Source organism: Eupeodes corollae, chromosome 3 (genome assembly GCF_945859685.1).
Source record: "Eupeodes corollae chromosome 3, idEupCoro1.1, whole genome shotgun sequence".
NCBI classification, from domain to species: Eukaryota; Metazoa; Arthropoda; class Insecta; order Diptera; family Syrphidae; genus Eupeodes; species Eupeodes corollae.
Window position 1 is genome coordinate 127,267,746 of NC_079149.1, and position 19,264 is coordinate 127,287,009.

The 19,264-nt window shown below is 31.2% G+C and overlaps 1 protein-coding gene across 1 annotated transcript in view; it reads left to right on the forward strand.

The window, feature by feature from the left end:
* LOC129949941 (kinesin-like protein GA13060) overlaps nt 1-19,264 on the forward strand; it is a 171,067-nt gene that overhangs the window by 146,772 nt on the left and 5,031 nt on the right. The window contains exons 5-9 of the mRNA XM_056061689.1: nt 12,816-12,987; nt 13,458-13,667; nt 14,087-14,180; nt 14,345-14,548; nt 18,965-19,159. Of these exons, the coding sequence (XP_055917664.1) occupies nt 12,816-12,987; nt 13,458-13,667; nt 14,087-14,180; nt 14,345-14,548; nt 18,965-19,159 (875 nt within the window). The remainder of the gene's footprint in view (nt 1-12,815; nt 12,988-13,457; nt 13,668-14,086; nt 14,181-14,344; nt 14,549-18,964; nt 19,160-19,264) is intronic.

Sequence of the window (19,264 nt, forward strand, 5' to 3'; positions counted from 1 at the left end):
GCGATGAAATGAACATCAGGGAAGCACTATACACACCCACCCTGCCTGTGTCGTCCAGAAATCGCCAGCGCCTGCCGTTTTGTCTATAAAAATTCACACTCACTCCAGACTCAGTGTCAAAACAGCAAGAAGAAGAAGAAGACCGAAACGAAAACGAACAGAAAAAATAAAAATGAAAAATACTGCTCCCATTAAAAATTCACACACAACAGACAAGCGAAAAAAAACTCATTAGCTAAATGCTTTACGATGGCAACCCTACCAATAAAAAGCCAAAAGATAGCCCATAAAAATCATGGCGCACTTTGCAGCATTAAACGTCACCGTTGTCGGTGGTCGTCCTCTGCCATAAAGTGTGCAAAATTATAACAAAATTAAAAAACCTGAAACCAAAGTACGGAACAAAATCTAGGAATAAAAAGTGAGAAAAAAAGGACGAAATTAACTGAAGGAGAAGGAAATTAAATCTGACACTTTTATTAGGGATATTTTTTGTGCGATGCTATTTGCAACTAACATAGTATACAGGAGCCACAGAAGACAGGAGACAGGACATCACGACAGGACATTAAATTTGAACGCCAGGTATAATGAGACATTCTCTCTGAGCTCTGATGACGACATTATGACACCGCATAATGCAGATAATAGATACTCGTAGCTTAGGTAAGGTAGAACGGTTTACATATACGAATACTGCAACAATTCACATTCACACCAGAAATCAAACCGGAAGGACCACAACCAAAAGCACTTTCCTTGACTCGCATTATGTACAAAGTACATAGTTACGGTATGCTTACCATAAATACATACGTATATACAATTGTCTTGTCCGGAAGAAGAAATGTCAACTTGTCGTCCTTTGTCTTGGGAAATAATTAAATTTTCATATTTCGTTGTAGTCGTCGTCGTAGCCGTAGTCGTAGTCGTCCTTCGCTTCGTTGAAGATGAAATTCCCAAAAGCAAAGACAGATAAGAAGAAGCAGGACTCCTCCTTCTACTCCTCGCTGCAAAGGAAATAAACAAATTTCGCTATTTGTCCTTGAGCAGGAAATAATCATGGAATACCAGAGTAGGTATACTAGGACTCGTCTATATGCCAACAGGATGATGGATAGAAGAGGCGAAGGTAGGGGGGAGGGAAGTAGGAATAGATGTCCCATGATATAAAGGAAACTCACCGGAGACAGAATTTTTATCAAATTAGTTTCGCCATACTCACGCTGCTGCTGCTGCTATATACGCAGAGCGAAGTAATTTAATATTCCTCATCGAAAATGGAACCAAACAAGGATAACGAAAATAAAAGAAGGACACATCATTGTTGATTAGTCCATTAGATGGAAAAATATAAAAAAAAAAAAACAATATTAAGAAAACGAATAAACGTGTGTGTATGTGTGTGTACATATTTAATGAAGAGATTTTATTTCCAGGATATTGCAATTTGTGTAGATGTTTCCTTTACATAAAGAAAAATGTATAGCTATAAAATAGGACACCTCATGAAACTAGAATAGAAATAAAATAGTTTCTGAAGAACATTCTGAAAACAAAACTTTCTTTAAGTCAAAGTCTCTGGGAATAGGTGAGAAAAAAGGGAAGTTTTATAAAGTCGTTTATCTATAATGACACCACAAATTACCAACAAAAAAAGAACATGAAGGTTTGAGTAGCACATAAACAAGCTCTTTTGGTTCAAGGCCATACTTTGTTGCTATAGGAATCAAAACTCTAAAATAATTGAATCATTTTTTTTACCAAGACTTCAAAGAAACCCTTATTTTGAGAAAAGAGGAAGACAAATTTTAAATGTCAGATACTCAATTGTGTAATCTTTTTACTCTCTTTAAATGTGACGAAACAGTAAGATCGTATGAAATTTCCAAAAACATGTTTTTAACTTACTGAAAATCGTTTAAATTTTTCCATCTTTATTATTCAAGTTCTGTTTTTAATGTTTATAATAAAAGATTAGAATATCTTTGTGAATTTTAAAAAATTTTATTTAACCAGACTTTTAATAAGAATCAAAATTGTTGACCTTTGATTTCTGCTATCGTCGTAATAAATACGCTTTTAAAAATTACGCTTGAACTTAAAAATTTTACATTAATAAACATCCCATCTATGAAATTGCTTTCCATTGAAACAATTAATAAAATTAAGTTCAACCTAAAATTAAATTTTTTTGGAGTAAATATGCACTTTTGACTTTCTCAGAAATGTATACAACCTCACAATACCAAAATGGGTCTTAGAGCTATTTTGTGTGAAAAGCTTCAAGTATTTCGATGATTATTTTAAGCTTTCAAGGAAATAAACTGAAGTTTTCCAAAAATAAGAAAAATTACATGAACATTCATTTAACTTTTGACGCAAAAATCTGGAAGGATACTTTTTGGAATTATAAAAATTAATAAATGGAAAAAATAAATCCAATTAACGGCCTTTTTTATAAAACAAAACAACTGAAAAATTTTGTCACCTCGAAAATTTTAAGAATAAAAAATAATTTAATCTCCAAAATAATTTTGTGCAACGCAAAATAATGTTTTTAACAAATGATAAAATTTTAAGAAAAATCGAACTGACAGTTTTTTACAAAAAATTAAAACTTAAAAGAAAATTTAACCAAAATTTCTAAAAATTGATTTTAGACACAAATATCTTTTAAAAAATTTAAGATTATTGCTTCCAACTAATTTTTCCTTTTAAGATATATTTTTTTCAACATTCAGAGAAATTTTGAGAAAAATCGAATTGACAAAAAATCAAATCCTAAACAAAAAATGATTAAAAGTTTTTAAATATTGATTTTCGACTCAAATACATTTTCAAAACTTTGAGATATTTTCTTGAAGCTACTTTTATCTTTTAAAAAAATTTGTTCTCAACATCTAGTAATATTTTGAGAAAAATGTAATTTACAGTTTTTTTTACAAAAAATAAAAACTTACTACTAAAACTTGGTAAAAATTTACTTTCGACTCAAATAGCTTTTTAAAAATCAAAATATTGTCTTAAAACTTTTTTTTTTCACACAAAATGTTGTTTTCGATATTCAGTAGTAAAATCTACAAATTTGGTAAAAATTGATGTTCGGTTCTTGCCATCTCTTAAATTAATTTCATTCATACCATTTGTAAAAATTTTAAAAATGTTACTAAAATTGTTAAAAATTTGTTTTCGCCTAAAAATCTATTTAAAAAACTAGATTATCAAAATAAACTATTTCCTTATATGAAAAAATACTGTTGATAATTTAAAAATTTGTAATCCAACACGAATAGCTACAAACTTTTAAGCAAGACAAATCGACGGATGGGATTTGAAGTTATCAGGGTGGGTCGCATCCCAGCAATTTTCTTTATTATGTTTAGATCACAGAGAAAGCCACATTGGGACAGCACCATAAAGTGTGTTTTCCAAAACTTTACCTTAATAAAAGTAAAAGAAAATTGAACTTTCGTTTGTTAAACTTAAAAGTCAATTTGATCTATGAATATTGAAGTATTTTCTTAGGACAGGGATTCGTTAATTTAAAAAAATGCAGAAAAAAAGTTATTTTTGATTGTTTGCGAGGGAAATTATATCTTTTAAAACATTTTTTTTTGTTTTTTTAAAATGTGTTAAGCATGAGGAAATATTTTTTTAAAGTGTTTTAATCTGAGTATTAAGCTCTGGTTTAAAAAAAATTTATATTTTCTACAGTTTTGAACATTTCCAAAGTTAAGTCTTGTTGTCAGTTGTTAAATTCAAAACTCTTATTAAATCAAAGGAGCATGCTTTCAAAACTTGTGTATTCGAACACTTACAAGATGAGAATTTTTGTTCCTTTCAGAGCATAGACGGGTTATGTTTTTCTTATACCAAAATAAATGCCTCTCTTATTTGTGTTTAAATCAAAGATAAAAAGAAGATAAATAATTTGAAGTTAAGAGTTAAGTGGGAGAATTTTGAAACAGAACTTAAAACAAGTCGATTTAGTAAAAAAAACTAAAGTAAATAAAAGAACTTAGTCTGTTTTAGACCTTACAAATAAAATGTGTGTTTTACAAAAATACTTTGGTATGAAGACGGTTTTTTTCAAAGTATTTTAACTAATTTTTAATAAATAATTCAAATCCTGAGAAAACATCTGATCTACTCTAAAATGTTTAAATTATGTTTTTTATATATTTTATTTAAATTTTCATAAAATTTGAGAAAATGTCCGATTTCATAAACAAACACTAAAGCTTTTTAAATTTTAGCAGGCCTTTAAATTTTTTTCAGTTTCGCCAAACTTAAAATGGGAAATTTCAGGGATCTTTATTAAAAGGGAGTTCTCTTTACAACCCTGTTAAAATAAAACCCCTTTTTTCTTTCTATTATTAGCATTATATGTTGAAATAAACGACAAGAATCGCTTTGGAAAGTGGAAACTTTATTTTGAAGTCAATATCAGCATAGCCTGAAAATGGATTCTTCTGAACGGGGTTGTTCTTTTTCATCAGATGAAGATGACCAATCTAATAGTCTAATAAATATAAAATCATAAAAATGATTTAAAAATAGTAATGCAATGTTGAGTTTCTTTACCTAACAACACTTTACTTTAACAACTTGTTTCCTTTAAAAACGCTTGGTGAAGCCAAATATCCCATTTTAAAGTTTATCCTGTTAATGTAAAAGAGTTGTTTATGAAATTGGACACAAGTCTTTAAAAACTTTCAACTCAGCCTTCAAATAATACATTTTAGAAACTTCCAATGTTTTCCGTTTATTTACTAAATTCTTAAAACTTAAAACGAAAAGTTTTGATAGTTTTTTTTATAATTATATCGAAACCTCAGGAGTATAAATTAAATGTTTTGTTTTTGAGAAGTGAATTAACGATATTTTATTTGTTTCCAAATAAATAAAGAAATAGATTTATGCCAATAAGTCAAAAATATCCAAAATTAGTTTTTTTAAGAAATCCTCATTTAAAAATAAAACCAAAATAGAATTGTGTACTTAAAAAAGGCTGAAGAAAGTATTTCTGAGCACAAACATATTTGACGGGTATATTTTACACATATATTTTTTAGACTTATTTTCTGCCTTTTATTGAGAAAAAGTTAATTTTATCTAAAAAAAGGTAACTTATATTTAAGGAATAACTTTTTAATATAAATTTAAGAGTTCCTTTTTTTCTTTAAAGGCTTAAGTCTTATATTGACTATTCAATTTATTTTAAGCACAAAACAATATAAGTTACGATTTTCTTTAAAAATAAAAACTTTTTTCAGTTTAATTTCAAAATTACAATTTTTTTATTTAAATTTCTTTCAAATCCAGTTTTTTTAATCAACATTTAAGACAATTTTTGTAATAAAATTAATTTCTATAACATTAGATCTAATTAAAAAAAAAAACGGATTTAAAATTTTAGAAAATAACTTAAGTAAGTTCTCTCCTCTGTCTAAAAATAATATTACCAAACATTTATATGAAAAACGTTACATTGTTAACATTTTTGACTTTAAAGTTGAAATCCATATTAATATAATATTTCACAATCAATTTTTGGAACAGTTTAAAAAACAGCTGAACTCAGAACAGTTCTTTATGTCTTAAGTTCCAATATTTATTTAATGAACCCAGATAACAGATCAAATGGAATTTATTTTTGATATTTTCTTGTTCTAAAGGAATCGCGAATGCAAGACGATTTCTGAATTGACAACAAATAACCAAGAAAATTATCCCATTTCTGAAACATGTAAAAATGCGAAAGACACTGTTTATTTTCGGTGTATCTACAGAAATTTAAACTGTGTTTTGGGTACCAACGTATATAATTGTCCAAATTGTTTTTACACCCAATATCTCCAACTGTAGAAATCCTGCTAAAAAAATACTCATAAACAACAAGAACGACCAACAACTGAAGCTGAACCAATTTTGACATATTGCCGACATAAAAGAACGCTTTCGCTTTTTATTCATATATCCTTTTCCTCGGTTTGTTTGATATGCTTTTTCCTATGAGAACAATAACAAGGACGACACAGGATGATCTATGTTTTGATGCTTTAAAAGAAGAAACATACAAATAAATAAAAAAACAAAAAATAAACGACAACAAAATGAAGAATAAAATGAATTATGACAATGTCTATATAGTTCTGTTATAGCAATGGAATGATGTGTCACAATCATCCAGGCGTTTCCCTATAAACAGATAGAGACAGATAGAGAAAGGGAGAAAAATGCAAGGACATTACTCCAATTTGGATAACATTTTCATACATTTTACTCTTTGTCTTATGCCATTTTCCATAAATATATATCTACAAACGATATGAATACACGAAGTAACTTCATACCTACAACAAGGATCATTGGCTTGACTCTGAATCCCAGTCTCCTATATCGCTGGAGCTAAAGCTGATGCTATAGTGCTACTCCTGAATCCTGATGATGCTGTGTGTTATATTCTTTTATTCTTCCTCGGATCATTTGTTACCTGTTTGTATAGAGTGTGACTTCCATTTCCCATATACAGATACCAGTCCAAAGTTACCATATCAAAGTATAGGTGGGTAAGTATATGGCAACCAAACTCTTCCCAGGACACCCACAGGACACCATATGCATGATGTCGGTAGTCGGTCGGTTTGTGTGTAAGGATAACAAACGAACTGGAAAAAAAGACACAGCTATTGTCGCCTGAAATTATTATTGTTATTATTTTTTCCATGGCCTCTCATTCCCATTTATAGAAATGTTGGGATCCTTTTTTTTACATCTTCCTGTTTTTATATAAATGTATGTATGTGTTTTTTTTTGTGTTGTTAAATAAATGAAGAAATAAACGAAACGGATGAGCCCGAAGTATGGAACAAACGAGCCGAATGAGGTTAAAAAGGGATGTGTTTTGATGTTGTTGTTGTTTTGTCGTGTTTTGTCTTCGTTATTTTTTTTCTGCTTAACATGAGGGTGTGGTGAGGAGAAGATGAACTGGGAAATGTTAGATAGGATAGTTAGAGGTAGACTGCCTGCTTGGCCTACACAAAGGACTAAAAGTCCAAAGAGGGATAATTAAGTTATATCTCTATTTTTCACTTTCGTTACGCTTGTCGCCCCAGGACACTGGGATTACAAATAGAAAGTTAACAGGCTTTTATTTTTAGGGGACATATCCAGACATACACAGGTGGATGGACTCTATAGGACTGGGAATGAGTATATGCAGAGGCTCCATGTTGCCTTAGACTTTTTTGGTAGTGTTTAAAAAATTAATCATAACCAAACGAAAAATAAAAGTATTTATACCTAAGCATGGAATTTGACTCTACGCCTATTTAATTTATATCTAGACTCGAAAACAGGACATGGAGTTTATATATCTGTGTGATTGTTTGGGTGGAATTTGATGTCTAAATTTCACATAGGTATCATTTGTTTGTTCCCTATTTTTACAGAAGTTGGGGCTGTAATGTACGAAAGGTGGTGGTGATTAATTCATACAATATTTTGATTTCACAGTACAGACATAGAATATAGGCGAATGTTAAATTAGGTTCCCAAATCAGGAAGCTAAATTGTAAGAAGGACTTCATTAATTTAATTTGTTTCAAAGCTAAGTTCATACACATTTTTAAAGAGACACATTCATTTATTACATCACTTTGGGTTATCTAAGTAATTTAAGAGCTTTTTGATAAATTCGAATTCAATGTATGAAAGTACTTGCCGTGAATTATATTAATTTTTTGTTTGGCTTTAAGACTTAACCTGAAAAGTCTTTTCAATCTCCATCAGAAAATCGGTTTAAAAATATAAAAGACTACCTACAAGAATCTAATTACTTCAAATAACTATTTTTTTGAAAATTTTATAAAAACTTCTAGTGTAGCTACGGATGTGTTTCACATAGCGCCGTCCGCGTCCTGTTGAAACTAAACTTTGCCAATATCCTCTTCTTCAATTTTTGTGAACAAAAATTTGGTCAACATGTTGTGATAACTCCTTGTTCCATTTTCGAAAATGCGACAATTTTGCTTGTTTACAAACCCACTAAGATCAAAATGAGCTTTATCTGGAAAGATGTTTTTTTTTGTTGCAAAATCGGTTGCAGGCAATATTTTTCAGCGTTGTTCAAGCGTATACACAACCATATTCGTTCAGCGGAAGCATACAACTGATTATCTGTCAAATCAGACATGAACTAAGTGTTACCATTCACGAAATAAGCACTAGTTGAAAAAAACACGTTAGATGGCGGACCCTATATACCACGTCAAACAAGTAAATCTTTCCACTTCTGATTTTGCAGGGAAATAAGTTCATATTAACTTGGTCTACTGAGGGACTTTAACCACACATTGTTTCGGACATATAGGGGTCTACAAAGCCTTAAGGCAACTTTATTAAAGCTTAGTTCTTACTGACTGATAGAAAAGTCCCTTAGTGGCCTTATATTCTTCTAAACCCATGAAATAATGTGTTCATAATAAAGCGTGAAATTTCACAGACTTTTCTTTTCACCTAAAAATAAAACTAAGTAACTGGTCTCAAAAAATGTTTTGAAAATATTTATTTTTAGATTTTTGAGAGTAAAACCAAACATTTCTTTACTTTTGTGACGTAATCGGAAAATTTTAGTTGTGAGAATATAGTGAAAGTGAAAAATAGTTATGAAATGGAAGCGTTTTCTTTATAGGGTTGCTTTTCAAGAAACCGAGTTTCGCTTGATGTGATAATTGATCTTTAAATATTTGGTGACCAAAGAAGTGTATTTTAGTTAAGTTCGTTTTCCACCTTGAGCGGGTCTTATTTTATAGAAGCTTTGATTTAAAGGATTTTCGTTAGTTTTTCATTTCACTTTCGATTATGTTTTTGAGGAGTTAAAATTATAACAATTTCAAAATGAACATTGATTAACAGGCTATATATGATTGGTCGACACGGAACGGACTTAAACTGAATCCTGAAAAAACGAAAGCTCTTCCGATTTCAATAAACAAACCAAACCCAGATAATTTTAATCATGTTATATTGAATAATTGTATTAATTAATATGTTGACCAAGTTAGAAGTTTAAGTTTGGTCTTTAACAACAGGTTAACAGTTGTGTCAAAGATTTATGCCTCACTTAGAGTACTATCTGTTACTAGACCCGTACTACCTACCCATTTTAAATTAAAGCCGGTAAAAGCACTTGTCTTACTTGTAATAACATACGGATGTGAGCTATTTGCTGATCTTGATTCCCAATCAGCTAAAGGTGGCATTTTATGCAAAAGCTCGGTTTATTTTTGACCTACATAGGTTCGATCATGTTTCTTTTCAAGATCGTCAGCTTTTCAATTGCGATCTGGTAGCTTTCTTCAAATACCGTTGTTGTATTTTACTCTTCAAATTGATTTTTAAAAAGACTCCAAGTTATCTATGTAATAGTCTTAATTTTTCTGTTTCTAGCTATTCCATTTTATTGCGCTCGTCCACCTTTACATGTTTAGAATAGCGTAGGCAATTTTTTCGTTCATGGTGTTAGACTGTGGAATGACCTTCCCATTTGTTTTGAATATTTCTCGAACTTGAATTGAAAATACTTTTAAATCAATCATATTCTTCTGAAATTTTTAATTCTTAATTTAAGTCCATTTTCATAAAAAAGACAGACAAAATAATCCTTTATAAGCTTAACCAGAAAATATTCACTTTATAGATGTTTGATTTTCGATAAATTTCTCTTTCAAAATTAATTTCTATTTTGTCCTTAGTTTTTTTCGAGGTTGTTTAAAGTTAAAGTGAAAGTGAAAATATTAAGAACCTAAGAAAAGTGAATTTAGAAACAATGAAAAATAATAAACATGTGAAGAAGTTCCATAAAAGTTGTTTCCCCTGTTCGATTTACTTATTATTTCACAGAACTTATTTCATTTCAAAGAAACAAATATTAAAATTAAAACTTGTTGAATGTATTCGAATTTTTCACTAAGGCGAGTTTCACATTTTCAAAAGTTTTTTATTGGAAATTTACCATTATTTTCTATTTTTTAAATTATTTAATTTGAAAATATTTCACTTGGTAAAATTTAGTTTCCATTTTATGAGATTTGCTGTTTATTTGCTAATATGAAGTGAATTTTTGGTCTAGTGAAATTAATTATATTTCGGAAAATTCCTGAGGAACTAAAATGTTTTTGGGTGAAAACTGTTTTAAGTGAAACACATAAGAATGGTAAATAAAAAATGAGGGTACATTCTTAAAATTTCTTAATTAATTTTCCAAACTCTGCTTTGAGCTTTCATTTAGAATGAAAAAATATTTTTTAAGTGGATATTTAAATCTAATTTTTTTACTTGAATTTTTATCCAGTTTCAATAAATAGGAATTTGATCAATAAGTATACGGCCATAAAAAAGACATTGTAAATAAGCAGATTTTAATATCCTTTTTAAAATTTGCTCCTTATAAGTTTTACCAGAAAATATTTCATCCGAGAAAATTTCATTTCACTTGTGTGAGATTCACTTAAAAGTTGTTTGGTTTTCGAAAAGTTTCCCTTTTAAAATTGATATCTATTTTATGCTTAATTTTTTCGAGGTTGTTTAAGGTCTTATTTCTAATTTGAACTCAATAATTGTGCAATTAAATTTTATAATGAAATATTTCCCAGGTGAAAATGTCCAAATAAAAAATTAAGGTTACATTTTTGGACGTGGTATATTATATATTTTTTTCACGTAAGTGGATTTCTCACTTAAAAATAAAATACTTATAAAATTATCTAAGGTAGACTTAAAAATCCGAATTTTTTCAATTCAGTTTGAGTTTCACTAAAGCATTCTATTATTTGGGAAATTGATCGACAGTTATTCGACGATAAAAACTCGGGTAATTCACTGTCTGTTCGAAAAGATTTTGTTCCTTTTCAACTTTTTCGTATCAAAAATGGTGAGATTATATTTTTTTAAATTTCGGAAACAAACATATAGAGATTTTTGTTCAATACTTTTCTTAAATATTTATAGTATTTCACAAATTTCCAGAAAAATCTTCATAAGTTGTTAGATTTCAGCTTTTTGACATTAATCTTAAAAAAGTGCTGAACCATTTATGTTAAAACTGTGTTTTTAACCTGAAAAGGCACAACGTTTTTAGAAGAAACTTTTATTTTTGTAACAAACCTGACTACAAAAAAAAAACAAATCTGTCACATTAAGTTTTTGAAAAACATTGAAAAAAAAAATAATGTTGAAAATAAGTATTTAAAACTTTTGAGGAAATGGTTTACATTAAAGTTCAGATTCAAAATCAGAACTAAAAATTACCTCTAAGTAGAATTTTTTCAAAACCATCAAAACATTAAATTTAGCTCCTCAAAACATCATATAGATGTAAAGACTCATAACTAATGACAATTTTCAGAAACTATAGTATTTTCTTTAACTAGAAAATAAATTTATAATTTTTAAAATCAGCACACAAAGTTAGTGGAGTGTTTCTTGCATGGTTAATGTTTTTTATCAAAAACCACTAGCCTCTGTTGAAAAAATATTGGACATACACTTATGAAGTGATAACAATCCTCCTTTGATTTTAAATTGCATAACGTACAAAATTGATTGAAGCTACCATTATAGAGTCTAGCATTTAAACTTATAAGTTCACACCTTGCTTTAAAAATTAAAGAAATGTCTTTGTAGCTAAGTCCATCATGGAAGTAGTTTCGTTGGTTCAGGTTATTGTTGAGCTGAGAGTATAGTACTCTACTATCTGATTCGCGAGCTTTATTAATAAAGGATTCTCGAACTATGTCTTCATTCTTTTGTATAATCCTGTAATGTTGTGTTTAAGTTGTTTAAATTGTTGAAATCTATATGCAGTATCTCTCCACAAGTATTACCTATATCTTGCCATTTTTTCATCCACCAATCTTTATTCGTCAGTTCGTACAAAACCATTTTTTTCGACAGTCTATTCTCCTGGTAGGTACAAGTTTTAATAATGTAATCAGCCTGCTTCCTCTATGTCGTTTATGAACAGCGAAAACAACAAGGCACTGAGTGGACAACCTCGTTTTACTCCGGTACATGTTTTAAACCGTTCTGAAAATATCTTCCCATCCCAGACTGCTGCATTAGTTTCAGTATACATTGCTTTAATTACTTTCAAAAACATCGAAGATATACCCAATTGTGAGAGTTTATAGAAGAGCATGCTTCTGTCTACAAGGTCAAAAGCCGCTTTGAAGTCCACAAAAAAAAGAATAAACTTTTTTGTTCCTAGCTTGAAAAGCTATTATGATTGATGAAAGAGTGAAGATCCGGCTTGGAGATCCGACAGAATGTTTTTCCTTTCGACCCATTTTTCAAGCCTCTCTACTTGTATACCGCAGAATATGTTTGTTAACACATTCAAAAACGACATACCTCGGTAATTTTCAGCGATTTAGAAATTATAATGTGTCTAAGGCTGAGAAATACTTTTTTCGCTCGTCTTTAACTTTTTTGAAGGAGGCATATTTTGAATACCTCGTGTGATGAACAAATTATAAGGCGATATTAAAATACAGGACATCTTGATCCGTTAAAAAAAGTATTTTTTTTTTATTTTGTAATCCAGTGAATTGAATTCTGGATAATTTTTACTACAAATGAATAATTCTTATAATGTTCTCATAAAATTCTCACTTCGGAAAAAAAAGCTTTACCTTTCCTTTCAGTCCTTCAAAACTCTTCCAACTAAATTCATCTAATTTCTCAAAAACACAATTCATTTCTTTAAATTACAATTTCCTCATTTCGTTCTTTTTTTTCAATCTTTACAGAGCAGCACAAAAACTCGCCCAAGGTGGTGGCTCATCAAAAAGCCGTTCCACCGATATGGCGCACACATCACGCAACGGCGGTTTTTGTGGAGCTCTTCAAAGAGCTCCACCACCTTTACCCCCTGGCTTAGCCCGTCGATTGGCGAACAAAGAAAACTATGGTATTGGAAAGGTAAGTTGACATCTTAAATTACTTCATCTTTTTATTTTTTTATTGTCGTTGTCACAAAAAAGTATAAAGTTCACTTTAAATGTTGTAAAATCATAAAACCCTGTCAACAGAGAAATTCCGCGATTTTGTTTTATTACTGCACTCTAAATTCATTCATTGCATGTTTGCAACAAAAAGACTCAACGACTGCTCTGTATAAAATGTCCTTCCTACCTTAGGTGTATGAACTTAACCCTTCTTTAAGGAGGTGGTTTTATATATAAAGAGCGGAAGCTAACTGCATTTGTGCATTAGTCTGACATATTACAGTTGACATGCACATAACCGAGAACATTCTCATAAATCAATTTAATATATTTTGAACCCTTTTTTTGTACTCTTATAAGTTCTGTAGACGTAAGCTTGTTCCTTTATAAGAAGTATAAGTATGTTTAAATTTTGTGTTATATTATTTATTTTTGTTTACTTAGGTCAAAGTAATGTTACGTGTGTCAGACAGTCACATGGACGAAGAACATCCTCATTTTATGGCTGTGGACAAAAAGAAAAGACAAGTCACTTTAACAGATCCTAGTGCAGCGACAACAGTTGCTGCGTCTACCTCACAAGAACGTGGACCGATGGTTGCCGCCCCAAAGATGTTTGCCTTTGATAGTCTTTTTACTGCTGAAGACCAACAGGTACATATAGATATATAGCTCTGTTTATTTCATTCCAAAAAGAAAAACTAAGATAAAAAAGTTTATTTCGCCAGAAAATTTTACAGTCAAAACTGAATATACTGTTTCACTATAACCCCAAAAATGTCACGAGTGGTTTTTTGATACAAAATGGATCTCAAAGCCTTGGAAAAATCATGTCCTTTCAAATTAATGGAGTTATAGTGAAATATGTCATACGGTTTTCATATAAACCAACCTTTAAAATGTAAAATTAGAAAAAAGTGAAAAATTTCTTTTCTCGATTTTTTGTTGATTCTGTTTCTATTTTTGACAAAAAACTATTCTTCTGTCGAAATTCACCTCAGAACTTTACATTTCCCTCCAATTAACTAACGGTACTCTATACATATCCAATCATCTCCTTTTTTTCAAAACAGTCTGATATATGTGCCTCGGCATTGTCCGAAGTAATACCTGCTGTCCTAGAGGGCTCCGATGGATGTCTGCTAACAATTGGCTATCCTAGTTCAGGTATGAATTTGTTACAAACTATCTCAAAAAAAGAGATATATATATATCCTTCCTACAACCAATTCGATGTCCTTTATATCGCTCCTTCTCTTTCTCTCTCTCTACAATCTAACGATATAACAAAAATACAATATTTTCTTTTCTCATATTGTCTTTGCCTGCAGGACAATCACGGACAATGTTGGGCGGAATTCAATCATCGGGTGAATTGGGCGCCATTCCCTGTGCAATATCCTGGCTGTACAAGGGCATCAATGAGCGGCGACAGAAGTCCGGTGCCCGATTTTCAGTGCGAGTGAGTGCATTGGGAGTTAGCGCAACGAAGCCCGATTCCAGTTCAAAGGATTTATTAGCTGCCCATGCGACAGGTAAGTCGTTCAGTCGTCGTCCGTCGTTGGTCTATTGGACAAACGTTATAGGAGTGTATTTTATTCGAACTATAAGTTGAACTATTCTACAATTGACCTGTACAATAAGACTGCACAAAAATAACAAACCTAAGCAAAAAAAGCACCCAGAATTAAGGGAAGAACAACTCTTGCAATACTACAATACTCGAACAAACAAAACACCGTACAAATTAATTCCACTTGAGGCGAATATTTATGGCTTCCGTCATTCGATACAGCAACACCCCTGGTCCTGGTCTTGGTTGTGGTCCTTCGTTTGCAAGCAAGCAAGCAACAATGACGAATTCTTCTACCTCATCAGTTTTCAACCGGGCGCCACTTAGAAGAGGGTTGGACATATTTTCTTATGGGAAGATGTACCTGTGTAGTGTAGAGAGAGTCTTGTAACATGGAACGACAAGTGAAAATCTATGACTGACTAGGGTTGGTTTTTAGACGATGGACGACTACGACTTCAACTACGAGTACCACGATGTCGACTACGACAATAGACGCACAAGGTATCTTTGGCGCAGCAGTAATGGCGTGATAATTAATTAAAGCTTGACTAAATGACTGACTGACTTGTTCTTGACTGACGGACTTGACGGACATATCTTCTCTTTTTCAACTACACCTTTCTGCTGCTGTATTGAGTGTAGCTACAGTTACTTACAGATTGTTTTTATATATATAGAGTCAGGTGATGAAGAGAGAATGTCCTTATGGTGTTCCGGGTAGTTCAACTGACAGGTAGACAGACAGCTAGACATTTACCCAAGAGATAAGGGTTAGAAAGTTAAATATTATATAAAATGTATAATAGAACTAGATGGATGGATAGATCATGGAGGGTTTTACTTATATAGAACTACCTTACCTACCTTTCATACCTTTTTTTTTTACTGTAAAAGAAGACTTTCTCTTCTGCTTCTCTTCTAATGATGAAGTTAAGTAGGGGATTTGTTAAAATATTGTTAATTGAAGTGGATGAAATTTATTTGGATTAAAAATTGAAGAACACAAGTTATTTTTTGGAAAGTTAGATATACGAGTACTTCTGTACAAGTAGGTAGGTAAGGTACTGTAGTTTATTGTAATGCGTGTTTAAGTGGACGTACATATACATTGAGGAAGTTAGAATATAGTAGAATCATGAGGAAAGGCCAGATGGGTTGAGCTTAGTCGTTAGTGAAACTTTTTCTTCACTTTAAGTGATTATGATAGAAGCAGATGGGGCCTTAAAGTGAAGTAATAAACCCTTTGAAGCTTAGAACTACAAATTATAGGTTATAATTTCATGAAAACTTCTCTTTAAAATTGGGACTTTTTTGATAAATTTTAATGAAAAATGAAGCTTAAGGGCATGATACACAATTTCATTGAAAATATAATTAGACATAAAACTATTAGGAAAGGGGTAAAAATGTACTGTGAAAAATGGTTAAAAATTAATCATTCAAACGTATTGCCCATCATTAGCTAAAACCTCATCCCATGTTTTAGATGAGCTTGAATACCATCACCATGAATTAAGTCATATTTTGAGTGTTTATAAAAGGGGAAAGGGATGAAAAAATCATGTCCAATCTGACACCGCAAGTTTGGAGAAATTTGGTAATTGGAGTATTACAGTACTTAAGAATTCCATTTGATAATATTTAGACAGGTTTTAATGGGTTTGGTAGCATTAGGTTGAACATTGTGATACTTTTGAATTACTTTGTTATCCGTTTGGTCTCATTTTATGCAGTCACTTTAATTTAAGTCGATATCGTAATGGTTTCATTTGGTTTCAACAACCCAATATAGTCTTTGCAGCATTACCTTTACAGAAACAATATTCGACCGAGTTACTGACTTTCTCACATACAAAAACGTTCGCTGTTTTTGAAAATTATTTCTAACGCTTGAAATCGCTTGGAAATTACTTCGCTTCGTAACTCTTCCGACTAAAATTCATCATTTTTCTCATATCGAAATATGCCCTTAATTTAGCTTCCTTCAACCAGGACTGTTTTTGTCATCGAAATCACAATTGTTCCTGAGTTTGTTTAACAGATTAAAGTCAGACTTAGATACTTTGGGTTAGAAATACCAATATTTCTGAAACTTGTGGGACAGAAAATTATAAACAAAAACTTATCTTTTGTTTGAATTGCTTCCAGATTCAACTAATCCTAATATAATTCGAAGACAGGATTTAGATTAAGCTTAAGCCTTATATACGATTTTCTAAACACTGCCTTCACTGACAAAGAAAAAACTCACAAATGAACACCACCGATTTCCATAGCTCATATAACAGCAATCAAAACTGGAACAACCATCATTGAATACATTTTTACTTTTGCTAAACTTTCTTCCCAAGATCTCTCCAATACTTTGAATGTCAGCGGGTATGATACTTCCTTAACGTACTTGTTGTTAAAATCAAATTTCTCCTGCAAGAACTTGAAACATGATTTTCAAATTCGTGTAAGAAGTGAAAAAACAATGTTTAATCACGCTACACTTTGTAGTGAATCAGCGCCAAAATGTTCAAGCTTTTAACAAAAACATGCTCTTTTATAGTGAGAAATAAAAGGGAGCTACAATTTTATATCAAATTGCTTGATAAAAGATGATTTTAAAAATATAACGTCAGTAAAAAAAGTAAGTAACAGAAGGAAGTAGAAGTAAACGTTACTTAACTATTAACCAACTTGGCAAATATGACTGATAGAAAGACTTTTACTGTATTTACCTAGTGATTGGGGCTGTCAGCAAAACTTATTGTTTAAGGATTGAAGCTGAGTTCCATTTCATACTAACAGAACACAGTTTTACAACAACCATTATAAAATAGTAATTGGACAAAGAAGAAACGTTCAATATTTCGGGCAAAAACTTTCAATATTTTAGACAGAGAGTCTTAGAAAATTACTTTTTAAGAAGGCTCACATAAAGCTTTTCATCCGTTTCATTAAGTTTTTGAGGCTGAAAGTTAAAACAAAGTGTTCCAAAACTAAAGCAACAAATTTTGCTCATGTTTTTCATAATATTGATCAGTAACGATTATATTGCTTCTAACCCAGTTTTTTTGTCGGTCCCAAAAATATAACAATACTTTTAATTGTTCTATCACTTCAACTTTTAAAAAAAGGCTCTTTAAAAATGTTAAAGACAACCAAAATCGGTATTTTAAAAAAACAAACCATAGTCCTTAACAATAAATTGTTTCATAATTTTGCAGAGTAAAATTTTATCAACCTCCCATTTCAAAAACACCGTTTTCAACTTTGTTTTTATCAAGAATTTTTCAAAAGCTGACGTGATTTGCTAAGACGAAATATTTATTATAAAAACTAAAATTTCTTTCAAACCTTTTTCAGTTAAAAACCGATTCAACACAAACATTTCATTATTTCTTTAATATTTATGTAAGAAAGTTCAAATCTAACGAGCTTAGGAGATTTTTTAAAATTGTTCTTGTGTTATTAATATTTACAAATAATATCGAAGAAAATGATTATTATTGACTTGGAATATTTTTTTGAAATTCGAAACCTTTAATGCGTTTGGTTTTTCCACATTCAAAAAATAATTCCCCAAAACTTGACGTGGATTCAGATTTGAATAAAGACCATCGTAATCATTGAAAAAGTAAGATTTGTTTTCCAGGAGAAAAACCTTGCCAACCAGAGAAATTTTGTATATGTATTTCTTAATCGCAAACTGACAGCTCTCAAAAAAGTTTTATTTTCAATTCTCCACCTTAGAAACGACACGTTAGAATCTTGCATACATTTTGGGAAAGTTTTTCACCCCGGTCAAGTGCTCTTACTAGCAATTCGTAAATATTAAAATTTAAAGCTCTTAAGTTTAGAATTTTCGGTTTCCAACGAAGTTTATTGGCATATTTTCTATAAATCCTTTATATTTCTTATCGTTTATGAACAGCTCAACAAGCTTTGCATTAGTTTTTAATTATTGTTAACATTATTGTGACTGACTGCGTTTATTTTTTATTTCTCCACAAAAACAACCCCATTGGTGTAGTTCGCTGTCCACTTATTCGATACGAAACAATGAAATAGTAGCTTACGGTTAGTTCATTGTTATTCTTTATCGCCTTTTGCAATATTCCTTCCCTAATGGACTTACGGTTAACCTATGTGTGAACACAGGTAATTGTTCCCTTATCACGCTACCTCATTACTTCAACTTGTTCGCGCATACAAAACAATACACCCAGTGGCAAATAAGACAGGTAAAGGTACTGCCGTATAAGTCCCCAGTGCAACCTGCAAACAAACAAAATTTATATACTCTAATCGTCCGTCCATACAAAAACCAACCAAGCCTTCCCTCTTATATGCTCTTATGCTCATATTGTTCATTCATCATTTTCAGAATCCGACGACTCGCCTGGAGTTTATTTGCGTGATGATTTTCTCGGCGGACCGACTGAATTGCGAGCACCCACCGCCGAGCGAGCAGCACTGTTCCTAGACGCAGCCCTAGCAGGACGACCTCAAGGTGGACTCGAGCCCGCAATGATATTCACGTTGCATGTCTATCAATATAGCTTGTCGCGAAAAGGAGGAGGTAAGTCGCAGTAAATATATAAAGGCTCTTCCAATTAGCATGATTGATCACATATACCATAAGGAACACCATTTTCTATACAACGCATATAACTTCTTTCTCTTT